Source organism: Carcharhinus amblyrhynchos, chromosome 3 (genome assembly GCF_965287045.1).
Source record: "Carcharhinus amblyrhynchos chromosome 3, sCarAmb.v2.hapA, whole genome shotgun sequence".
Classification (NCBI taxonomy): Eukaryota; Metazoa; Chordata; class Chondrichthyes; order Carcharhiniformes; family Carcharhinidae; genus Carcharhinus; species Carcharhinus amblyrhynchos.
In genome coordinates this window covers 16,039,746-16,066,170 of record NC_137326.1, presented here as the reverse complement: position 1 = coordinate 16,066,170, position 26,425 = coordinate 16,039,746, and the positions used below count along the sequence as shown (strand labels likewise).

The 26,425-nt window shown below is 44.6% G+C and overlaps 1 protein-coding gene across 2 annotated transcripts in view; it reads left to right on the top strand.

Moving 5' to 3' along the window:
* LOC145341344 (interleukin-17 receptor E-like) overlaps positions 1-26,425 on the top strand; it is a 78,142-nt gene that overhangs the window by 39,479 nt on the left and 12,238 nt on the right. Inside the window, exons 3-11 of one of the 2 annotated variants that reach the window (XM_080186265.1) lie at positions 4,600-4,743; positions 7,531-7,637; positions 9,503-9,626; positions 13,136-13,275; positions 15,234-15,290; positions 16,430-16,496; positions 18,211-18,383; positions 23,268-23,315; positions 25,799-25,844. In XM_080186265.1, coding sequence (XP_080042391.1) covers positions 4,600-4,743; positions 7,531-7,637; positions 9,503-9,626; positions 13,136-13,275; positions 15,234-15,290; positions 16,430-16,496; positions 18,211-18,383; positions 23,268-23,315; positions 25,799-25,844 — 906 coding nt within the window. The remainder of the gene's footprint in view (positions 1-4,599; positions 4,744-7,530; positions 7,638-9,502; positions 9,627-13,135; positions 13,276-15,233; positions 15,291-16,429; positions 16,497-18,210; positions 18,384-23,267; positions 23,316-25,798; positions 25,845-26,425) is intronic. The other variant, XM_080186264.1, reaches the window with a different exon arrangement.

The following is a 26,425-nucleotide window of genomic DNA, read 5'->3' as shown; positions in this document are numbered from 1 at the left end:
GCTGGTCAGCCAGCACTGCCCATGCCGCATGAACGAATAGATGTAAAACTGATCTGGTTAATCCTCACTGCTATTAGAGGGAGCTTGCTGTCTACAAATTGGTTGCTGCATCACTGCAGTGATGACAACTCAAAAATATTTCATTGGTTGTAAAGTTCTTTGGGATCTCCTGAGGTGATCTTTTCTTCCCTAGTTTACATTGGGAACTTGACTAGTGTTCCTCGTGGAGAAGAACTTTTACCCTTCCCCCATGATGGACACTGGCACAGTCAATAATCTCCACATTTTCTATCAATTAGTGTTTTGAACAAACCCCTATGTTTTATTTATTTTCCTTTTATATATTATATATTTATACACATAAATCACAGCAACCTTAACAGGGCTGGCATGGTGGCATAGTGGTTAGCACTGCTGCCTTACAACACTAGGGACCCAGGTTCAATTCCCAGCTTGGGTCTCTGTCTGTGTGGAGTCTGCATGTTCTCCCTGTGTCTGTGTGGGTTTCCTCTGGGTGCTCCAGTTTCCTCCCACAGTCATTGGCCATGCTAACTTCTCCCTCAGTGTAACTGAACAGGCGCTGGAGCGTGGTGACCAAGGGATTTTCACAGTAACTTCACTGCAGAGTTAATGTAAATCTACTTGTGCCAATAAATAAACTTTACTTCCACTTACCTCCACATCTGAAGCACTGCCTTCTGTCAAATTATCTTGTGGATAATTAAGAGCATAAAGAATGTAGATGGGAATATAGAAACTAGGAACTGGAGTAGGCCATTTGGCCCTTCGAGCTGCTGCGCCATTCATTTTGACCATGGTTGATGATCAACTTCAATATCCTGATCCCCCCTTCCCTCATATCCCTTGAACCCCTCAGCCCCAAGAGCTATATCTAATTTCTTCTTGAAATCACACAACGTCTTGGCTTCAACTACTTTCTGTGGTAGTGAATTCCATACATTCATCACCCTCTGGGTGAAGAAATTTCTCCTCACCTCAGTCCTAAAAGGTTTACCCCTTATTCTCAAACTATGACCCCTAGTTCTGGATTCCCCCACCATTGGCAACATTCTTTCTGAATCTATCCTGTCTAATTCTGTTAGAATTTTATAAGTTTCCATGAGTTTCCCTCTCACTCTTCTAAATTCCAGTGAATATAATCCTAACTGACTCAGTTTCTCTTCATATGACAGACTTGCCAGCCCAGGAATCAGCAGCTTGGCAAACATTTGCTGAACTTCCTCTATAGCAAGAACATCCTTCCTCAAATAAGGATGCTAAAACTGTACACTCATGGTGATGGATGCTCTCGTAATATCATTGCTCATATCTGATACTCCCACAATTTTGTTCTTACGCTTGTACTGTGAATTAGTTCTGAAGTTCAGTTTCCTTCTGTAAATGTTGGTGGACATGTTTCCATTGTAGTTCCTCCGGGCAATGCTATGTACATTTTCTGCTATTTAGTGTGAATAATATGTATTATTGGACCCTGTTACACAGTTGTGAGTTTTGCTGTGGATCTTTTCACTGTGGTTCTTGTACAGGTTTCTCCCTCTCTGCCTAACTCGGCTGCAATCTAAAATAGTTGGTCACAGTTGCACTTGTTCAATAGAATTAAAGACATGGGATGGAACTTTCCCTTTCCACACACCACAGGAATTGAAGCAGGCAAGACGGAAACCATAGAGTCCCTACAGTGCAGAAGGAGACCATTCAGCTCATCGAGTCTGCACCGACCACAATCCCATCCAGGCCCCATCCCCATGTATTTACTCTACTAGGCCTCCTGACACTTAAGTGGAATTTAGCACGGCCAATCAACTTAATCAGCACATCTTTTGGGAGGAACCCAGAGGAAACCCATGCAGACGTGGCGAGAACGTGCAGGCTCCACACCGACACTGACCCAAGCCGGGATTCGAACCCAGGTCCTTGGTGCTGTGAGGCAGCAGTGCTAACCACGGTGCCACCCTGTTGACCTTGAGGGGGGTATTTTCAGTCTTGGGGCAAAGACAGCTGGAAAATCCCACCCCATGGGCCAAAAATCTCCAGCTATTCATCAGCTGCCGGCGAGAATGGAAAATTTGGTGCTCGGCCAAATGTCTGTTTACTGCAACGGGACTGGAGAATCCCAGCTTGGGCAACGTTGGAGAATCCAGCCCACTGTCGGTATATCACAACCCCAGGATACTATTTACTGACAATCCGTGTCTGTAGGATTTCACAATCCTGACAGCTGGTTATTTTCTACTCAGTGTTCTTCCCCTTTACATTTCTTCCACCGTCTCCCCACCACCTCTGCCCTGTTTCCCCAATCCTATTTTTAAGGATTACCATTTAAGAAAAAGAGAACAGAAAGACTTACATTTATATCACACTTTGCACAACCCCCTGGGACATCTCAAAACACTTTACCATCACTGAAGGACTTTTAAAGGGGAGTCACTGTTTTATTGACGGAAACACGACAGCCAATTTGTGCACAGCAAGCTCCCACAAACAAACAACAGTGTGATGTTTTATCGATGATGGATAAATATTGAACAGGACACTGGGGATAAACCCTCTGCTTGTCTTCAAAATAGTGCCATAGGACCTTTTAAACCCACCTGAAAGGTACTGCCTCCAACAAAGAAGTATTCCCTCAGTACTCCATTGGAATGTCACCCTTGATTGTTTCTTGTTTAGCTCTGGGGTGAGACTCGAACCCAGGAATCTGTGGCTCAGGAGGTGGACATGCTGCCAACATGACACGGTGGCACGGTGGTTAGCACTGCTGCCTCAAAGCACCAGGAACTCAGGCTCAATTCCAGCCTTGGGTCACTGTCTGTGTGGAGTTTGCACTTTCTCCCCGTGTCTGCGTGGCTTTCCTCCCATTATCCGAAGATATGTAGGTTAGGTTAATTGGCCATGATAAACTGACCCTAGAGTCAGGGGGATTAGCAGGGTAGGTGCGTGGGATTACGGGAATCAGACCAGGGTGGGATTGTGGTTGGTATAGATTCGATGGACCAAATGGCCTCCTTCTGTACTGTAGGGATTCTACGATTCTAACTGAGCCATGGCTGATTCCAGTCATTCTGAATTCACCTTCAAATCTAATGTTTGAGATGAATTTTGTGTAACTCTTGAATCTTTTCCAACTTAATTCTCTCCCTCCCCTCTGACGAAACATTATCCAATTAACACCCCATAACGCAAACCTGCTCCTGGCTGAAGCCCCTTAAGTGACCACTAGATGGTGAGCAAGAGCAAAGTACATGGAGCACCCTTCACGTAACCTGGTGACTTGGCATCATCGCTGAGGTGGAGCATTTGTGACAACAGCCCTCAACGTTGTCTCAGATTGATATATACAGAATATGGAAAATAACCCGAGCGTAATCAAGGACCTCAAGCACCCCGGGCTCTCTTCCACCTCCTTCCGTCAGGAAAAAGATACAGAAGTTTGAGATCATGTACCAACCGATCCTGCTGCCATCAGACTTTTGAATGGACCAACTTTATATTCAGTTGATCTTTCTCTGCACCCCATGCAGAGCTAATGACGATAACACTACATTCTGCACCCTCTCCTTATCCGCTCCCCTATGTACTCTATCAACAGTATGCCTTGTATAGTGCGCAATAATACTTTTCACTGTATCCCAATACATGTGACAATAATAAATCAGATCAGTTCAGTGGGAATGGTATGATAGACAGGAAATAAACCAAGCCTTTTCTTATTCTTCAGTTACCAATTCTAGTTTTCAAATAGGACAGCACGGTGACACAGTGGGTATCAGTGCTGTCTCACAGCGCCGAGGACCCGGGTTCAATTCCAGCCTCGGGTGATTGTCAGTGTGGAATCTGTACATTCTCCCTGTGTCTGTGTGGGTTTCCTCCAGGTGCTTTGGTTTCTTCCCACTCTCCAAAGATATGCGGGTCAGGTTGATTGGCCACGCTAAATTGCCCCTTAGTGTCAGGGGGACTAGCAGCGTAGATATGTGGCGTTGCAGGGATCGGGTCTTTGTGGGATTGTGGTTGGTACAGACTCAATGGGCCAAATGGCCTCCTTCTTCACTGTAGGCTATGACTATGACAGTGGTGGATTGTCACATGAAGTCCTTTATATTTCTTGATTTGATCATAATTGTTTTAAAGTTTTTATGATGGATATTATGCTGAGGTTACACCTCTAATGATGTCTAGTCAAGATCCAGGTTAATTGTAATTCTGTCATATATTAAAAGAGTCAAATATCAAAATATAAAATAAACCATTTGGGGTTATCTCAGTATGGTTGCACTTTCCCTGCAGTGCTTGTTGCACCTATAGTTGGCAATATATTTGCTCTTTACATTGTTAAAAGTCTTGTCAGCTAATGTGAACTGCAATCCTTATTTGCTAGATTATTTTATTGTTAAAAGTCTTGTCAGCTAATGTGAATTGCAATCCTTATTTGCTAGATTATTTTAGAGCTTAGAATCGCACATCCATCATAGAGATTCTAACTCCCAAAGGCAAATGTGTTTGGGTTGGCTGTGTGTAGAAGTTTCAGATGCAGCTGCGACCTTCGATACCCATACATTTATTTGTCAGTGTTTCTCACAGAGGGTTTCATGCGCCAGGAACAAGTGGAAGCTCCTGAAGGATTCAACCTGAGCTTGTCCAGGCTTCAGATGTCCACCGTGCTGCTCTGTCCACCACCAAAATGCGTTCCATGTGTCCAAGTCAACGTCAAGATTAACAACTCAGGTAGGAGTCAACACCAAACGAGGATTATCCTCAGTTGAGTGTCAGGGATATCAGACCTAATCCTGTGTGCCATGTGCTGATTACAATATTCTCGAGTATTCGAATCTGGTTTATAGGATTTACGTGAGTTAAAATACAATTCAAAATGTGAGTCGTGAAGGATTCGATGAACAATGTTCTGCCAGTGAGGTGAGGCCAACTCATTGAAACAAGCTGGATAATATCTCAAAGCAAGATCACAGTGAAAGTACACCTCAACACGAGATCACAGTCAAACACATCTGAACAATCCCAAGCCAGATTGATAGAAACACACCTGTTGTCACACAAATGAAGCCTAAGGTTTGTTTATTTTTGGACCTAATTTAAATTGCACCAAGTGCATCAAGGTAGATAAATCCCCTGGACCTAATGAAGTGTATCCCAGGACATTGTGGGAGGAAATTGCGGGTTCCCTAGCAGAGATATTTGAATCATCGATAGTCACAGGTGAGGTCCCTGAAGATTGGAGGGTGGTAAATGTTGTGCCTTTGTTTAAAAAGGGCTGCAGAGAAAAGCTTGGGAACTACGGGCAGGTGAGCCTCACATCAATGGTGGGTAAATTTTTGGGAGGTATTTTGAGAGACAGGATCGACAGGCATTTAGAGTTGCAAGGACTGATTAGGAACAGTGTGATCGGCATGGTTTTGTGAGTGAAAAATCATGGCTCACAAATTTGATTGAATTTTTTGAAGGGGTAACCAAGAAGGTAGATGAGGGCAGTGCAGTTGATGTTATCTACATGGACTTTAGCAAGGCCTTTGACAAGATAACGCATGGTATGTTATTGCATAAGGTTAAATCTTACAGGATCGAGGGTGAGATAACTAAATGGTTACAAAATTGGCTTGATGACAGAAGCTAGAGGGTGGTTGTAGAGGGTTGTTCTTCAAACTGAATGCCTGTGACCAGTGGTGTGCCTCAGGGATTGGTGCTGAGTCCACTGTTATTCGTCATTTATATTAATGATTTGCATGGTTAGTAAGTTTGCAGATGACACCAAGATTGGTGGCATGGTGGACAGTGAAGAAGGTTATCTTGGATTGCAACGGGATCTTGATCAATTGGGCCAGTGGGCTGATGAATGGCAGAGGGAGTTTAATTTAGCTAAATGTGAGGTGATGTAATTTGGTAGATTAAACCAGGGTAGGACTTACTATTTAAATGGTAGGGCATTAGGGAGTGTTACAGAACAAAGAGATCTAGGGGTACAGGTTCATAGCTCCTTGAAGTGGATTGACAGGCGGACAAAGTGATGAAGAAGGCATTCTTGGTTTTGTTGGTCAGAACATTGAATACAGGTGTTGGTACATCTTGTTGAAGTTGTACAAGACATTGGTAAGGTCACACTTGGAATACTGTGTACAGTTCTGGTCACCCTATTATTAGAAAGGATATTATTAAACTACAAAAGTGCAAAAAGATTTACGAGGATGCGACTGGAATGTGATGGTTTGGGTTACAAGGAGAGGCTCGATAGACTGGGACTTTTTTCTTTGGAGTGTAGAAGGCTGAGGGGTGATCTTATAGAGATCTATAAAATAATGAGGGGCATAGATCAGCTAGATAGTCAATATCTTTTGCCAAAGGTAGGGTAGTCTAAAACTAGAGGGCATAGGTTTAAGGTGAGAGCGAAGAGATACAAAAGGGTCCAGGAGGGCAGGTTTTTCACACACAGAGTGGTGAGTGTCTGGAACAAGCTGCCAGAGTTAGCAGTAGAGGCGGGTACAATTTTGTCTTTTAAAATGCGTTTAGACAGTTACATGGGTACGATGGGTATAGAGGGATATGGGCCAAATGCAGGCAATTGGGACCAGCTTTGGGGTTTAAAAAAAGGGCGGCATGGACAAGTTGGGCCAAAGGGCCTATTTCCATGCTGTAAACCTCTACGACCCTATCTCCTTCCGGAGAGTCCTGACGGTTAAAGACAAGCAGCAGAATTTTCCGGCATGGGGGAATCCTCTGTTTAGGAGGGATGGGGATTGGGGGAGGGGATACCCAGGAGTCAGGGATGTTGGGTTTTCCTTGTGGGACCAAGCAGAATGTGAGGAATGTAAACAAGAGTAAAACTGATGTGAATCCTTTGGACCTGATCCTGATCATCCTCTGCCCTGGGAGGCTTGGAGGCCGCTTCCCGCTCTGGCTGCAGAGTTAAAACCGCAACTGGGTCTTGGTGAGACCACTGGGACCCAACATGCTTTTGTTGAAGCGGACCCGCAGGTTTTAGCTGGGGATGTCTTTGCTGCCTGCTCAGTTGCCCGAGTTAAAGTTCCAAAGGCGAGACATATTGGACTTGAAACATTTAACTGTGTTTCTCTCTCCGCGGATGCTGCCAGACCTGCTGAGTTTTTTTCAGCATTTTACTCTTTCTATTTAAAACTCCAGAAGCTAGGTTGGTAGCCTGGGCGATTTTTAACTGATTCACCACCCAGATGGCAATCCAGTTGTGAGTTCTCCAACTCACAAAAGCACATTCCGGGTGCGAGTGTACAATGAGGGCATGTTCCCAGTTTTCTTTGCAATCCAGATTTCACTCCAGAGCTCAGGTCGGGATGGAGTTCAGTCGTCTATATCCCAGGATAATGATTTTGTTATAAACTAAGTGTGGAGTTGTTCTTGTTAGTTGTGACCTTGTTAATTTGACATCACCTGACCAGCCTCATTCATTTGCCTCATAAATATGAATGACTTCATTTTCTCTTTTGGGTATCAGAGTTTATTTCACTGTAATTTTTGTTTCTCCTTCAGTGCCAGTGAGAATTGAAGGAGTACAAGTTCACTTCTTTGAATACAAAAGCAACAGAAACGATGGCATTCAAGTCCGATGGAGAAACCGCACACAACCCCTCAATGTTGTGAGTTCACGTTCCATAAGATTGCATCAAACTCCCAGGCAGAGATAGCTATATAGCCAAAGGGTCCTTGAAAAGGGGTTTCTGCTCGACACAAGCCTTCTCTTACTTCATCTCACCCTCCCAGTGACTCTTGACTTTGACCCAGTTTGTCCTCACCATCTGCCAATAGCCTGTCGGCCTTCAGCTGGGACCCTTCAGTGTCTCATTTGAAAATGGACGTTCCGAACAGATCCAGCCAAAATGTTCCGGTATCCAGTTTATTCTCCTTTTTACAATTTTCCAACCATTTCACTTGAGATTATTTGGGCTCATGTCCTAGATAAATCAAACTGTGGCCAGTTCCAGATTGTGGAGATGCCGGCGTTGGACTGGAGTAAAACAGAAAGAAATCCCACAACACCAGTTTGAAGTCCAGACTTTTGTAGCTTTTGCTACAACTACACCTGTTTGGACTTTAAATTGGTGTTGTGGGATTTCTGCCCGTTCCAGATTGCCATATACCATCCTCTTCCTCAAGTATTCAGTTACATGGCCAGGAAGCCTGGGCTGGTCATTGCTTTTATTGCCTGGAAATAGCCTTGGCTTCAGCAAGGCATCACTGCGGTCTTTGAAGATGGGGGGAGTATCACACCAGGCCCTCCCTTAAGTTTAACATATCAAACAAAAGTAGTTTGCAGAAGCTAAAGGCAGCAAGTTATAACAGACCTATTGAGTCAAGAATCTAGCACAGAAGGAGGCCATTTGGCCTGTCATGTTGGTGCTGACTCTCTGAAAGTGCTACCCATTAGTCCCAACACCCTGGTCTTTCCCCATACTCCTGAGATTATTCTCCTTAGTCAGTGGGGATCCCAGGTCATAGCCACTATATCTGTGTATATCCATAGGCATTCTTCCACCTATCTCCTCCAGTGGGTAAGATAATAAGAACACTACAACACTAAAAAACTAACACTTGCCTTAGTTTTGTTCAATAGCATTCCTTTTTCTTATATTTCACACCGGTGTAAGAGCCTAAACTTGTTTCATATAAGTTTGGATTGCTTTATTTTTTTCCTCTCTCTTTCAAATTAGTTTTTTTTTAATCTGAGATTCTCAAACTGCCCACCCCACACTCTGAAATAACTGCCCGTCACCTCTTAAAGTTTGAATGTCCTGCCTCTCAAACAGAAATAACTCCATTTGAATTGTGCCTTTCACTGGCCTTTCATTGTCAAAACCTACAGCTTATATCGAATGAGGGGATTGCATAATGGTATTGTCACTGGACTAGTAATCTGCAGATGGTGAAAATTTGAATTCAATAAAAATCTGGGATTAAGAATCTACTGGTGACCATGAAACCATTGTCGCTTGTCATTGAAGCTCACCTGGTTCACTAATGTCCTTTAGGGAAGGAAATCTGCCATCCTTATCTTTTCTGGCCTACATGTGGCTCTTAAATACTCTCTGAAATGGCTCAGCAAGTGACTCAGGCTAAGTAGGGATGGGTAACAAATGGCGGTGCCCACATCCCATGAAATAATTTCTTTTCAGGGCCAGTCGAACATCTTTGCTGGGATGGACACAGACACGTGTAGCCAGCCAGTTTATGGCAGTATCTTGAGGATCCTTAGTAAACGGTACAAGCTCAGTAGAGCTGAATAGAAAACCACCCCCGCCCCTCCACGGGAAATGGCAGTGTCTCACAGCAGGCACAATCCTGGCATAATTGTTGGTGGCTCCCCCCGCTACCCGTGGATCTCCCTGTGTCAGGCGGTATATATCCTCAGCCTGATCAGTAGCAGTCATATTCACAGGCAGTCATCGGTTGTGTTTCAGAGAGTTGAACGTGTTCAAAGAGCTGTTTTTTTTTTAATCGCACACAGGCTAACTTCATATATGAATGCTTTGAATCAGAGGCTGGGTCTCAGGTGGAAGTCATGGTTAAGACAATCCCGGATTATGGACAACATCTAACTGAAGGATACACCGTGGAGGACTATGGAGTTGGTATGAGCATTAACATAGAAACATAGAAAAATGACAGCACAGTACAGGCCCTTTGGCCCACAAAGTTGTGCCGAACATGTCCCTAACTTAGAGATTACTAAGCTTACCTGTAACCCTCTATCTTACTAAGTTCTGTGTACTTATCTAGAAGTCTCTTAAAAGACCCTGTCGAATCTGCCTCCACCACTGTTGCCAGAAGCCCATTCCACACACCCACCACCCTCTGAGTGAAAAACTTACCCCTGACATCTCCTCTATACCTACTCCCCAGCACCTTAAACCTGTGTCCTCTTGTGGCAACCATTTCAGCCCTGGGAAAAAGCCTCTGACTATCCACTCGATCAACACCTCTCAACATCTTATACACCTCTATCAGGTCACCCTCATCCTTCGTCTCTACATGGAGAAAAGGCCGAGCTCCCTCAACCTATCCTCATAAGGCATGCTCCCCAATCCAGGCAACATCCTTGTAAATCTTCTCGTCTCTGGTTTCCACATCCTCCCTGTAATGAGGCGACCAAAACTGAGCACAGTACTCCAAGTGGGGTCTGACCAGGGTCCTATGTAGCTGCAACATTATCTCTCGACTCCTAAACTCAATTCCTCGATTGATGAAGGCCAGTACACCATACGCCTTCTTAACCACAGCTTCAACCTGCACAGCTGCTTTGAGCGTCCTATGACGCTTAAATCAATGCTGCACTTGTCATTATTGACATAAAGTCTAAAGTAAAAGTTTATTTATTAGTCACAAGTAAGGCTTACATTGGTACTGCAATGAAGTTACTGTGAAATTCTTTACTCAGAGAGTAGTAAGAGCGTGGAATGCCTTGCCCGCAACAGTAGAGGACTCACCAACATTAAGGGCATTTAAATGGTCATTGGATAAGCATATGGACATTATTGGAGTAGTGTAGGTTAGATGGGCTTTAGATTGGTTTCACAGGTCGGCGCAACATTGAGGGCCGAAGGGCCTGTACTGCGCTGTAATGTTCTGTGCTCTATGATGAGGTCCCCCCTCCTTGGGAAATGCTACCAGTGCAATGTGAGTCTCACAGCAGGCAATTGAATCGTATTTTACTGAGTTATAGTTCCACTGTTTCTCAGACTCAGACAACAGGCTATACTTAAATGGATGCCAGTCCTTTCTTGGCAAATCCTGCCCGTTTTTTACTGTGGGAGGTGATTGTGTAGCAACAGGTAACTGTAAGCTGGTGCCAAGCTACCAGTGCAATGTCAAGGTGTAAACCATTCTGTTCACCAGTTAGGTAAACAACAGCAACATATATTTCTATATAATTATAATGCAGAGGCCTGCAGCCTCGAGGCTGCCAGTCAACCTCCAGGGTCAAGCTGGTACAAAAGCTCACGCCTGCTAGGGTGACCCCCCACCCTGGTCCCTGATTGGTTACCCAGGTTACGTGATCCTCTTGGCAGGTCATCCCTGAAAGGGGTCAAGCGCCACACAAACATTCTCTCAGCACCCACCCTGCCAAGTCACCTCAGGATTTTATAGATTTCAATAAAATCATCTCCCTCTCCTAAGCTCCAGTGGCTACGGGTCCAACTTATCCACCCTGATGAGAAACATTTGCTCATGAGGGGAACTTTGGTGCATCTGGAAACAGCAGAGTGGTTCTGTGAAGAGATTGTAACTCAAAATGTCACTGTGTCAGATAAATAACAATGGAGTGAGGCTAACGTTGGAAGTGATGGCCTAGTGGTTTTATCGCTAGACTATTAATCCAGAAATTCAACCAATGCTCAGGGCACCTGGGTTCGAATCCCGCCACAACAGGTGGTGGAATTTGAATCCATTAAAAAATATCTGGAATTAAGAATCTACTGAATCCATCGTCTGAAAAACGCATCACTAATGTCCTTTAGGGAAGGAAATCTGCCATCCTTACCCGATCCGGCCTACACATGGGGCAGATTGTCTCTTAAAGGAGACAAACACTTCACGCGGGAAGTTATGTGCAGTGCAGTAACTGCTTTGCATGGATGGGTTTGTATCAAAATCCAAAATGGTAGATGCGGCCTTTAAACTGGTGAAGGCTGCTCTGCTAATGCGCCCCCCCCCCCCACCCCCCCCCCCCCCACCCCCCCCCCCCCCCCCCCCCCCACCCCCCCCCCCGGTCTGGTACTTTGTCACTCCTGCTCTCACTGTTCAAACAGGCAGCAGAACACTATACCTGGTATTCAAAGCATCAGATGTGGCATTTATTCTGGAAGTATATAGAGGGAGGACCTTTAATTATGAGCTATTAATCCAGAGGCCTACGTTTATGGTCTAGTGACAAGAATTCAAGTCACACGTAAATGGGGAGAATGCCATTCAATTAATTAAATAAACCAGGAATTTGAAAAAAAAAACCGAGGCAGGATTCTCCAATCACATTCACCCCACCCCTGCTGCCGGTGAGAAAGAAGAATTTGGTACTCAGCCAAGACTCCATTCATCGCAGTGGCACCAGCCACAGGTCAGAGGTCAGAGGTTTCCGGTGCTGGTCACAGCAATGGCGACCTTGAAGCAACCGGATTAAGATTAAAAGCCCATCTGGTTCACTGCAGGGAAGGAAATCTGCCCGGTTTGACCCATCCATGATCCAAGACCCACAATAGCACGGTTGACTGCCCTCGGGAAAGGCCTTGGAAGGCACTTGGTTTTATTTAAGAAGGTAGATCAGCATCACCTGCTCAAGTGTAATTAGGCAGTGAATGTTGCCTAATCCAGAAATGCCCACATTCCGTGAATTAATTCTTTAAGAAATTTAACCCAGATGGCTGAGAGGAATATGGAACAACTGTGAACACCCTCACTCAACTCACTGACCAAAAATTAAACCCACTCTGAAACCTAAGGCGGCACGGTGGCACAGTGGTTAGCACTAATGCCTCACAGTGCCAGGGACCTGGGTTCGATTCCCAGCTTGGGTCACTGTCTGTGTGGAGTGTGCACGTTCTCCCTGTGTTTGATGTGGGCTTCCTCTGGGTGCTCCGGTTTCCTCCCACAGTCCAAAGATGTGGGGGTTAGGTGTTTTGGATGTGCTAAATTGCCCCTTAGTATCCTGGGATGCGCAGGTTAGAAGGATTAATGGGGTAAATGTGTGGCGTTGTGGGGATGGGGCCTGTGGTGGGGTAGTTGTCAGTGCAGACTCGAATGTCCTCCCCCTGCACTGTAGGGTTTCAATGATTATTGATAAAAGCAAATTACTGTGGATGCTGGAATCTGAAACAAAAACAAAAAACTCTGGAAAATCTCAGCTGGTCTGACAGCATCTCTGGAGAGCGAATAGAGCCAATGTTTCAAGTCCAGATGCCCCTTCACTAGAACCCTGACAAAGGGTCATTGAGACTCAAAATGTTGGCTCTCTACTCTCTCTGAAACCTATTGAGTTGTGTTTGCGATGGATTTGATAATAGTTAAATAATTAAACTGATGTACATTGCACATTGTTTGGCTATATACATAAATATTGTTTAACTATTCTCCTGTTTCACTCTAGGTCCAGAGGTGAATTATTCCGTTCTTCCTCAGGAGAAACGGATTATTATTACTGTTCCGTCAGGCCATGTGGTGAAAGCCATGTTGTGTTACAAACGGGGCCTGGTGTGCCGTGAACTGAAGCGTCACTCAGTTCAGTTGGTAAGCAGCCGACACAAGTTTCAATCTGTGGAGGGGTAACTCGGATCTGCCCACAATCCTGCAAAACCTGATTTGAAATAGAACATCTTGGCTGGACCTTGGGCTACAGCTATGCCAAGGGTGGCAGGATGCCCTCATTCCAGCAATACCCCAGATATTTAAAAGGGAAGTGGGCATTGCTGGCAAGGTCAGAGTTCACTACAAGTTTCTGACTTGTGATGTTTAATGGGGGCATTTACAAAAAGGTGGGACGTAAGGGACAAGACTTCAAAAGTTTTGAGTCCATACAGAGCAACTCTCTAGAATTCTGAAAGAGGACTATACAGCCTTGAAACGTAAGTTCTGTTTTCTCTCCTCACAGTTGTTGCCAGACTTGCTGAGTTTTTCCAACATTCTCTGTTTTCATTTTCCACAGTATTTTCAAGGAATAGAATCGTGGGGATCTTCCCAGAGCAGAAAAGGCCATTCGGCCCATTGAGTCTGCACCACTTCTCTGACAATGCACCTTATCCAGGCCCTCTGTTCTGCTCTGTCCCCGTAACCCCACACATATCCCACGGTTCCTCCATCTAACTTGCACATCTTGGGACACCAAGGGGCAATTTTTAAAAATTCATTCGTGGGACATGGGTATCGCTGGCTGGCTGGCATTTATTGCCCATCCCTAGATGCCCTTGGAAGCCAGTTGAGAGTCAACCACATTGCTGTGGCTTTGGAGTCACATGTTAGCCAGACTGGGTAAGGATGGCAGATTTCCTTCTAAAGCACCTTTGTGAACCAGATGGGTATTTCCCACAATCGACAATGGTTTCATCAGATTCATAATTCCAGATATTTTTTATTGAATTCAAATTCCACCACCTGCCATGGCAGGATCCGAACCAGGTCTCCAGAACATTAGCTGAGTCTCTGGATTAATAGTCTAGTGATAATTCAATTGTAATGACAATCCATCAAACTTGCACATCTTTGGACTTTTTTGCTTTTGCTACCTTTCAGAAGTACTGCTTTGAGATGCCCTGAGATTGTGGAAGGCAGCACAGAATATTTCTCCCCCATTTTAGTAAGCGGCCTTCCACCATCAGTGTTTTAAAACCTCATTGTAAAGTTGGAAGCTGCTGTAAACTGGACATGGAAACACAAACAAAGACACATGTAATTTATAAGCTATCGAGCGGCATGGTGGCATAGCGGTTAGCACTGCTGCCTCACAGCTCCAGGGACATGGGTTCAATTCCCAGCTTGGGTCACTATCTGTGCGGAGTCTGCACGTTGTCTGCGTGGGTTTCCTCCAGTGCTCTGGATTCCTCCCACAGTCCAAAAGATATACTGGTTAGATACATTAACCATGCTTAATTCTCCTCTGTGTACCTGAACAGGTGCCGGAATATGGTGACCATGGGAATTTTCACAATAGATGCAGTGTTCATGTAAGCCTACTTGTGACACTAATAAATAAACTTTTAAAAAACCACCCCTTTGACAGCGTAACAATTATATGTACATGATGTGGAGATGCTGGCATTAGACTGGAGTGGGCACAGTCAGAAGGCTCACAACACCAAGTTAAAGTCCAACAGGCTTATCTGGAATCATGAGCTCTGGGAGAGCTCTCCTTCGTCAGGGGAGTGGCTCACCTGATTGACTCACCTGATGAAGGAGCAGCGCTCCGAAAGCTCGTGATTCCAAATAAACTTGATTTATATCTACGAGAAGGTGTTTAATGTATTAATAGTTTTTTGTGTTCCAAAATACAGGCTATATTTGTATATTATCCAGTCTTAACTTAGTTGAACTGTTGCATTGTGTTGGTAGAGTTAGTGCACTAACTAACTAGGTTAGAAATTATTTTGAGGTTTATTCTCTGGTCATTTCATATTTGCAACTTGTTCATTCTGCATACTGTTTTCAGCATGCTATCCCTGTCTGTTTAACTTGTTTCTTCTGGGTCATTGCAGATTAACACCACGTCCTCTCTGCCCTATGAATACCTGCTTCCTTGCCTCTGCATCCAGGTAAAGATGATGATTAAAGTATCATTTCAATGAATTGTCTTCTTTTGATTCCTCATTATCTTTCCAGATTAGTACACTCTAGACTCCTGGGCTGCCAACTCAGTTATCTCTTTGTTGTGTAGATATAAGGAAAAGTCCTAAATAGTAGGATAGCAGAGTACAGTCAGGAAGACATGTTGGCACAGCGGGCAAGATATTTATACCCCCCCCCCCATGGCTTACTTTGCAGCAGCAGAGATGCCCCGCCATTGGTTGGCATTGGGATCTTCCAATCCCACTGCTGTCAATGGGGTTCCCACCATTTGCACCCTCCACCACCTGAGAACCTATAATGGGGGTTCACTGTTGGCAAGACTGGAAGATCCCAGTGGCAAAAACAGTTGGAAAATTCTGCCCGAAGTCACTGGATCTAGAGATTTATGTCCTACATTTTCTATGACCAGACATGTCATTATCGAAGGAAGTCTTTTGCGAGACTTCTTACTGTGTTTACCCCAGTCCAACGCCAGCATCTCCACATTGTAGAAGGAAGCCAGGTGCTTTTTCCTTTCTTTCACTGGGTGTGGGCATTGCTGGCTCAGCCATCATTTATTGCCCATCCCTAGTTGCCCTTGAGAAATTGGTGGCGAGCTTCCTTAGCGAAGGAAAGGAGAGGGTGCAGAATGTAGTGTTACAGTCATAGCTAGGATGTAGACTTAATATGAGGTAGGTCCATTCAGAAGTCTTATGGCAGCAGGGAAGAAGCTGTTCTTGAGTCGGTTGGGATGTACCTCAGACTTTTGTATCTTTTTCCCATAGTCCAAAGATGTGTGGGTTAGGTGGATTGGCCATGCTAAATTGGCCCTTAGTGTCAGGGCGACTCGCTAGGTAAATGCATGCGGTTATGGGGATAGGGCCTGGTTAGTCGGTGTAGACTCGATGGGTCCTTATGCGCTGTAGGATTCTATGATTCTATGAATTGTTTAACACCTATCATCAGTTAGTTAACTCAGCACAGGCTGGGAATGGAACCATGACTACTGACTTAGTGAGCTTGCTGAGTTATCAGACAGTGTTTACTCCTTGAATGTGTCTCCTGCTCAGTGATGTTCTGTCCAGTGGAGAAAGTTTATTAAAGAGAGTTAACTGGTCTCTTGAAGGTATTTTACCCCGGGCTGGATAGTCACCGGACAAAGATTTGCCCTTTCACCAGTAGCCCCGAAGCCTGTGAGTATGAAATGATTATACTTAAATGTCTTAATGAGGATGAGATTAAACCAAAGAAAAGCACAACCTCAATCATAGAAGTGTTTCGAATGGTGAAGGGACAGAAAGTGGAGCCGCTCTCTGAGGAAGAAAAGAATATATTGCTTACGTAGAAGAGATCTGAATAGATGTAGAGAAGTTCGATAAATGGACTGAGGAATTACAGATGGAGTTTAATGTGGGTAAATATAAGGTTGAATATTAAACATGAAACATGGGTCCCAGTGAAATGGGAAAATAATGGAGTGTAATGACTTAGTGATCCCTAACCATTCTGCAAAGAAAACTGTCACTGACAGGGCTTTGAAGCTGCTTTCTGATCAGATATAATTGATGAATTTAAATAACTTGTTTTCCTTTAAGATTACTTTGATAAAGTTACATTTAGAATATTATGAACTTTGCATTCAAAGGTGTATTGATATGGTCACATTGACTTGACAAAGGGGTAAATTAATTGGAACGGTGGCACAGTGGTTAGCACTGCTGCTTCACAGTGCCAGGGACCCGGGTTCAATTCCAGCCTTGGGTGACTGTATATGTGGAGTCTACACATGGAGTCTCTCTGTGTCTGTGTGGGTTTCCTCCAGGCGTTCTGGTTTCCTCACGCAGTCCAAAGATGTGCAGATTAGGTGTATTAGCCATGACCAATATGCAGGGTGAGGGCAGGGGATTGGGTGCTTTTCTGGAGGATTGGTGTAGACTCAAAATGTACTGTAGGGATTCTATGATTCTACGGATTTAGGCATTGTAAGTGGCCGTCCGGAACTCCAAGGTATGCCCCTACATTCAGAAAGAATGTTCTCGATGGTGGCAAGCCCAGAACCAAGGGTCATAGTTTGGGGTGAACCTTTTAGGATTGAGGTGAGGAGAAATTTCTTCACCCAGAGGGTGGTGAATGTGTGGAATTCACCACCACAGAAAGCAGTTGAGGCCAAAGTGTTGTATGATTTCAAGAAGAAATTAGATGTGGCTCTTGGAGCTAAGGGACCAAGGGATGTAGGGGGAAGTGGTATCAGGATATTGAATTCGATGATCAGCCATTGATGGCGGAGCAGGCTCGAAGGGTCAGATAGCCTACTCTTGCTTCTAGTTTCCATGAGGAAGGATGTCACTTGAGGAAGGACATTAGAGAGGGAGCAGAGGGGACTTCCAATCAGGGCTGGTGAAGTTCAGTGATGTGGTGAGACTTGGGAATCTGAGATCATTTCTGTTTGGAGCAGCTGAGGTGAAGGCCAGATTTAACAGAATTGTGCAAAACTATGAGTAGTTTTGGTGGGTTAAGTAAGTAGAAACTGGTGGGTGGCCTGGTAACCAGGGGACACCGCGTTAAAATAACTGGCAAAAGAACCAGTGGAGAGATGAGAAGAAATCTTTCACATGACTTGTTGTGATCCGGAATGTTCTACATGAAAGGATGTTGGATCTTGATTCAATATGAACCTCCCAAAGTGAATTGGATAGAAATGAATATAAGCAAAATGAAAAGGAATAGACTAATTGGATAGCTCTTTCAGAGAGAGCTAGCATAGGCATGATAGGGCGAATGGCCTGTATCGTTGCTGTCAGATTCTATGATTTATAATTGGATAAAACATAGCCCACAGAAAGCTAAAGAAACCATGTTGCCTTTGATTTATGAAGTTTGAAGATTGCTTCATGATGTTTACCACAGTTGGTCCTGACCTATGGAGGTCCAGCAATTTCTCTGACCTAGCTCATTCTGACAACAACATGGCGGTTCGCTTCTCTGGAAAATGCTACATTAAACCTCGTGCCATCCTGTGCTGGAAATCAAACCAATCCTGCAAAGAGCTTGAGGAGTCAGCCATCGAGTTCTCAAAGTCTGTAAGTGACAATCTCATACAGCACTGCCTATCACCAGGAGGATTTATACTCCTCAGTAACAGTGAAGCTTGGCGAGGACAGCAATGGGCGTGTGTTTTCACAATACATTAAGTGGCCATACCTTCCTCTGACCAGTGCCGCTGTCGCAAGCTTTGTGGTTCATAGAATTAAATTGATTAAACATACAGCGCAGAAACAGTGATTGCCATTTGAATAATTCAATCAGCAGTCTGACATAGGGCAGCACGGTGGCACAGTGTTTCGTGCTGCTGCCTCACAGCACCAGGGACCTGGGTTTGATTCCTGGACTTGGATCACTGTCTGCACGGAGTCTGCACGTTCTCCCACAGTCCAAAAGATGTGCCGGTTAGGTGCATTGGCCGTGCTAAATTCTCCTTCAGGTGCCGGAGTGTGGTGACGAAGGGATTTTCACAGTAACTTCACTGTAATGTTAATGTGAGCATACTTATGACACTAATAAATAAACTTAAAAACGTAACTTAAACTTAGACATTATGGCAGTAGACCGTCTATGAGATAAACCTGAATAACAAGCTCTTTGCTAATGAATGTTCTTTCAATGGATATGGTGAGAGAGCTCTTGAACAGAAAATATTCACACTGATAGGAACCTTGTACAGAACCAGGACCAGATCGTTTAAGGTTCTTTTTCTCATTCTTTTGCCTGTACAAACATGAAGGGGCCTTGCTGAACCATTTAGAACCCTTTTGGGTCATGCATCTTTACTGAATAATCCATTCAAGGCAACATTTAGTCACATTGTGTTGGAGTGTACAAGTGATACCTCAGACAATACACCACCCTGCAATGGAAGCTGTTATAATTCAAATCAGAAACTCGGAAGTGTTTTATGAATTCTGCCTGGATCTTAAGCTTAGCAATTTGAATTTGGCTAGAGTAAGCATGAGATGTTTCACTTCAGGTCTGATTCAAATGACCCACTAGGGAGCTTTTATCAAACAAAGTTTATTTAAGAATACAGTTAACATATAGCAATAACTTTCATCAATTACAAACAACAAAAAAAACCTTGTTATTGTATAATCCTTGACAAATATACACAATGTTCCAATCAAACACACTTCCCCATAAATAAAACCCTTGCCACAGGTCTAACACAGCAAATAACAATGTTCACGTGATGTTGGAACTTAGTCCTTTATATGGAGAAATGAAATTCTGACTTCCCAGCCTTGTAACTTCCAGCAGCTTTCTTGATACACACTCAGACGAGCTTGAAGTCAGAACAGCTTCCCAAAACACCAGGGGGAGAGAGAGAGATAGAGACTCCAGGTACTAGCTAACAGCACCAACAGCAGGATTTTCCCTCCAGGAGACCTGCTTCTAGCTAGCCAGCAGAATTTCCAATATCAGAGAAAGAGAAAAAGTGAAACTGCTTTTCAGTCTGACGTCCACATCCCTTTTAAACTAAAATGGCCGTCAGCAGACAAACTGAAAGTGAAACCTAAAATTCACTCTGAAAAGAAACTGTACAAAACACATGACCTGCCACTGAGTTGTAAATTCCAAGTCAGTGCATGAGGCCTAGATTAAAAATAAATAAAGCCCCATTTAAACTACTGAAGCAGCAATGAAAGGACTTTTAATGGTTGGTGCCACCATGAAACCAAAAGCTCTGCTTATGAACCGCAGAGAACATGATTTAAAAAAGACATTTCTTAAAGGTACACTAATGGCACAAAGCTCAGAGAATCAACACCACTAAGCCACTTAACAGAATCTCAAAGTGAAAATCAGCTTGTCTTTTTGTAGATGGTACATTTAGTACAACAAAGCTCAGTATACCAAAATACAAAAATCCTGAAAACTGTAATTCACACTCTGGTTTGATTGCCAGCATTTCTTAATATATCTCAATAAATAGTCTACTGGAGCAAAATGTAGCTAGTGGCAAATGTACTGAATAAGAAGTTTGTGACAGCCCAAAATTTCCAATGGCCCAAGTTTCTCCATCAGCTCGGTTATACTTTCTGAAAACACCTTGCGAAGGAATCATTAATGCATCAAGCCAGGCACTCTGTAAAATCTGTCCTCTGAGTCAGAAGGGAAGTTGGGTTAACATTAGATGGATTGTGAGTTCTGCAGTCTGGTGCAGTTTTGTTCCTATCTTGAAAAGACATACGGACACACAAGAGAAGGTGCGGAGAAAAGAGACAGGGGTAATCCCAGGTCTTCAGGGTTTAAATTGTGACAAGAGGCTCAATACTTACACCGACCTTCCCCGAAGATAAAATTGGTGTAAGGTTCAAATGTAAGTCTTGGATAAGGTGGGAAAAGGTCTAAAGGACAATGCAAAATACAAAGAATCAAACAAATTGAGAGATAAGAAAACCTTTATTTTTGTATCCCTGCAGTGTAGATGGAGGCCATTCTGCCCATCGGGTCTGCACCTACTTCTGACAGGGCATCTTACCGAGGCCCTTTCATGGTAATCCCCGATGGCTAATCCAACCAACTTACACATTTTGGGACACCAAGAGGCAATTTAGCATGGCCAATCCACTTAACCTGCATACCTTTGGGGTGTGGGAGGAAATCGGAGCACCTGGAGGAAACCCACGCAGACACGGGGAGAATGTGCAGACTCCACACAGTCACCCAAAGCTGGAATTGAACCCGTGTCCTTGGTGCTGTGAGGCAGCAGTGCTAAACACTGTGCCGTTGTGCCGCCTGTGTTTTCCTATCGGACAGTGGTCAGTTGATTTGGGGTCAGTTGGCATTTTTTTTCAAAAAGAATCTGGGTAATTTTGGTGAGGGATACAGTTAAAAGTTATAGAAATATTTAACAGTGTTAGAAATTCAGGCCAACCCTTAGGTAACTTAGTGGTGTTTGTGGTATCAGTTGCTCTCGTAAGCAGTTGGAGTGTCTCACGTTTATGGTGGGTGACTCACACAGTGTTACTTCAGCTAACACAATAACAGAACCTAGCAGTTTAGCAATTGCCTCATGACTGGGGCTGAATATTCATGTCTTTTGCATGAATGTTTCTTCAGCCCTTCTCAGAACGGCACCGTGGTTGGCACTGCTGTCTCACAGCGCCAGGAACCTAGGTTCAAACGTTGGCTTGGGCCACAGTCTGTGAGGAGTTTGCACATTCTCCCCATGTCTGCATGGGTTTCCTCCGAGTGCTCCGGTTTTATCCCACAGCCCAAAGATATGCAGGTTAGGTGAATTGGGCATGCTAACTTACCCCTTAGTCAGGGGGGATTAGCTAGGGTAAGTTCTTGGGATTATGGGGATAGGGAGAGGGTGGGATTGTGGTCGGTGCATACTTGATGGGCCAAATGGCCTCCTTCTGCTCTGTAGGATTCTACGAAGGCAAACTGAGTTCATTTTTTGTGAGAAAAAGTTTTGAATCGAGATTTTGAGCTGTTCTTCTTCCCAGTTAGCTTGACATGTAGAGAGAGCAACTGATCCGATTGAATTCTGAAGAAAGGCCACCCCAACTCGAAACATTGGCTCTATTCTCTCTCCAGAGACGCTGCCAGACCTGCTGAGATTTTCCAGCATTTTCTGCTTTTGTTTCCGATTCCAGCATCCGCAGTATTTTGCTTTTTATCGGATTGACCCTGTTCATCCATCCCATTTATCTTCCGAAATAATACAATGCACGCCTTACATAGCAGGCCCACTGTTCTTTGTTTATTTTGTACCTCCTGAGTTTCCCTGAAGCATTTGCTGCTCTTTGATTTAGAGTCTATAGTCTTACAAATTTCCAACAGAAAGAGTGTGCTGGAAATTCACAATGTTCATCTCTCTCTTCACACACAAATGGGGATCTAAAGTTTATTTATTAGTGTCACAAGTAGGCTTACATTTACACTGCAATGAAGTTACTGTGAAAATCCCTCACTGCCACACTCCAGCGCCTGTTCAGCTACGCTGAGGGATAATTTCGCATGACCAATGCACCTAACCAGCACTGTTTTGGAATGTGGAAGGAAACCAGAGCACCCCAGAGGAAACCCACGCAGACACGGGGAGAACACGCAGACTCTATACAGACAGTGACCCAAGCCAGGAATTGAACCCTGGTCTCTGGTGCTGTGAGGCTGCAGTGCTAGCACTGTGCCACTGTGAAGACTTTCCAACACTGCGGGCCCATTTTAACTAGTCTCGAAGAAAATGAGGAGCAGGATCAGGCTATTTGGCCCCTTCAACCTGCTCCGCCAGTCAGTGTGATCATGGCTAACCTGATCATGGTGTCAACCTCACTTTCCTGCCTGAGGTCTGTACTGGCACCCTCTGGTGTATGAGATTGGCAGTGCATCATATTGGTTTATTCCACAATTCCCACAATGGGACATTACCATTCAGACATTCCAATGGTTCTTAGCCTCCCTCCCCAAAATATTGCTTCCCTCACCTTTAGTGATTTCTCATATCATTGACTGAACACCATTAATCCTGTGTGCTCTGAAAAACCTTTCTTGCTATTTTGTAAACTAATTGAGTGGCACAGTGGTTAGCACTGTAGCTTTGCAACACCAGGGGCCAGGCTGTGAATCCTAGCTTGGGTCACTGTCTGTGTGGAGTCTACACTTTCTCTCTGTGTCTGTGTGGGGTTCCTCCGGGTGATCTGGTTTCCCCTCCCAGTCCGGAAGATGTGCTGGTTAGGTGCATTGGCCATGCTAAATTCTCCCTCAGTGCACCCAAACAGGCGCCTAGGGGATTTTCACAGTAACTTCATTGCAGTGTTAATGTAAGCCTACCTGTGACACTAAGAAATAGATTTAATTTAACAAGTGTGCCGCATGACAATAACAGGAGTAGCTACAACAAAAAGATACATGATTCACATCAAATAGTGACTGATATTTTCTTTCTCTCCATTCCACAGGGCTATGTGTTTAACAGCGTTGACAGACATTCTCGGATGTGTTATAAGGTAATTGATAGTTTCACTTATTCACAATATCTAATGTTTCAGCATGAAATCTCCACCCTTGATCCTGCCACTGGCTCCAGTTCGTCACATTGCCTGCTTGATATTCAGTATTGGGCGAGCAGAAATTTCCTCCGACTAAATATTGGGAAGACTGTTTTCATTCCCACCACAAATTCCCTTCCCTCGCTGTTCACCCCATCTCCTTGGCAACTCCCCGAATCAGATCAGAAACTTGACGTCACCTTCGACCCTGAGTTGGTGTGGGCGGCATGGTGGCACATTGGTTATCACTGCTGCCTCACAGCGCCAGGGGCCCGGGTTCAATTCTGGCCTCAGGTTACTGACTGTGTGGAGTTTGCACGTTCTTCCCATGTCTGCGTGGGTTTATTCTGAATGCTCCAGTTTCCTCCCATAGTCCAAAAATCTGTGGGTTTAGGTTGATTGGCCATGGTAAATTATCCCTCATGTCAGGGGGATTAACATGGTAAATATGTGGGGTCATGGCAATAGGCCTGGCTGAGATTGTGGTCGGTGCATGCGTGATGGGCTGAATGGCCTCCTGTACTGTGGGGATTCTATGATATGATTCCCTTGTAAATGTTGATATTCAGAGAGTCTTAGATGTACTTGTACGAGGAAGACAGAAAGTTGGTGTTCAGGTATTGGCAAGCAATGAGTAAGCAAATAGCAGGTGAACCTTTATTGCAGGGAGGATAGGAGTATAAGAATAAGGCATCTCTGCAGGGATTTGGTGAGACCACATCTGGAATATGGAGCACGGATTTGGTCTGTTGTTGGCCGCCATACTGGTTTTCAGGCTCCCCCCAACTCGGAGGCCATTTTTGCCGAGGTGTAAGATGCAGGGCCAGGGGCAATGGCAGGATTGTCCACTGCACACAATGGGTAGGTGACCTGGCTTGTTGAGAGCCTATTGAGGCAGGTTAAAGGAGGCTAGCTGGAACTTTCCTGCAGGTCACATGGGCCAATTTAGCTCCCTAAAGCAGCCTCCTGGCATTAAGCCACGGTGGGGCGTTGGGCAGAGTGGAGGAACAGTGGGTAGTGTGCAGACAGGGTGAGAGGCCCTCTCTTCCTGCCTCAGTGCTGAAGCAGTCACAGGCCAGCTTTTTTGGACGGCTGCATCCCAAGGCGTTGGCCTGGCTTCAAAGACCATTTTCTAGTTTAAATTTGAAGAGAACGAGTGCCTCCATTTTGTTACACCCTCTCCCTTCTTTACCCTCCATTGTAAACTGCTGCTGCTGTTGAACAGCACCTTGTTTAGGTGCCCAGCTTCCAGAGCCCACCTGTTGTCCTTACTCGAACAATGGATCTCTCTGTCCACTACTGGCTGCCCTGGGGATAATGACAATCAGTGACTATGGCCTTCTGTATATGGGAGCATTTAATTAGGGGATTCTTGCCTGCATCCTAATGAAGTTCAGTTGAGAAAGGCTGGGCGCGGCCTCCCTGCCATGTCAATTATAGCTCTAAATGGGCAATCAAATGTGCCCAGTAAACAGCAACATCCAGCCTCTGCTGGCATTAATCCGGTGGTGGGAAAGGGGGCCTTGTAATGTGGAGAGCCCAGCAACGACCCCTGACATGTTCTCCATTCACCTGACGAAGGGACTAACCCAAAAGCTTGTGAGTATATTATCAAATAAATAGGTTGGACTAAAACCTGGTGTTGTCAGACTTTTCACTATGTTTCCCACACACAGTTGGCTTCTGACCCCTGTTTTAGCCTGAAGGTGGAACTCAAAAGCGTGCAGGCAAATAATGGCTGTAGAAACTAGGAGACTTCCCTGTATAGCAAGCGGGACCGTATAACATGCATATTAGACAATACCCTTCTCCACAGACACAGAGGGCAACATGGTGGCACAGTGGTTAACACTGCTGCCGCACAGCACCAGGGATCTGGATTTGATTCCTGACTTGGGTCACTGACTGTGCAGAGGTTGTATGTTCTCCCCATAACTGCGTGGGTCTCCTCTGGGTGCTCCGGTTTCCTCCCAGAGTCCGAAAGATGCGCTGGTTAGGTACATTGGCTATGCTAAATTCTCCCCCAGTGTACCAAACAGGCACTAGAGTGTGACGACTCGGGGATTTTCACAGTAACTTCATTGCAGTGTGAATGTAGTGCACTTGGGACGCGAATAAATAAACTTCAAACATTAGCCTGTTTGTACTGAGTGTCACAACTGCACAGTTCCAGTAATCCTCACCTCGAGAAAGAGTTTCTGGATTCTAGAACAGATGGAAGTGCTGATAAATAAAGGGAAGAAAGCTGGTACAATGGCACAGAGCTGTGATCCGCCAATAGTTTGACAGCCGCCTACAGCGAGTAAGCTCAGGAATGAGCTTACAATCTGAGGTTATCCATGACCTGAGTGTAGGAAAAGTGATGTTAGTTTTAGCGTCACAAGTTTCCATTTTCATGACCTGATGCCAATCACTTTGATTTCCCCTGTCTTCTTTTGCAGTTTCAGTATAAAAACAGCAGCCACATTGAGTGCCGAAACAGAGCAGGTATGTTAGTTTTGCTTTTAATAATTATGACTGCAGTGTTTACAGATTTTAAAATTGGTGTGTGCCGAATGCTCTGGGAGAACCATGGTGCGTGCTTTGGCCGTCTGGGGGAGAATGGAAATAAATCAAACTCAGGAAAATTTGCCCCGTTGCATGAGTACAACGAAACCAAGGCTGACATCCCAGTGCAGTGCCGAGAAAGTGCAGCACTGTCAGAGGTGCTGGTTTTTAGATTAGATGTTAAGCCTAGGCTCTATCTGCTGTTTCAGCCGAACATAAAAATCCCCATGGTACCATTTCAAGGAAGATTTAACCCTGCTGTCCTGGCCAATATTTAGCCCCCAATTCACGCAGGTTATCTGTTCATTATTTCATAAGACTATAAGACACAGGAGCAGAAGTGGACCACTCGGCCCATCGAGTCTGCTCCACCATTCAGTGGAATCATGACTGATTTGATGTGATAAGCCTTACCTCCACTTTCCTGCCTTACCCCTCTATCCTCAACTCCCTTACTGATTAAAAATCTGTCTGTCTCAGCCTTGAACCTACTTAATGACCCAGCCTCTCCAGCTCTCTGC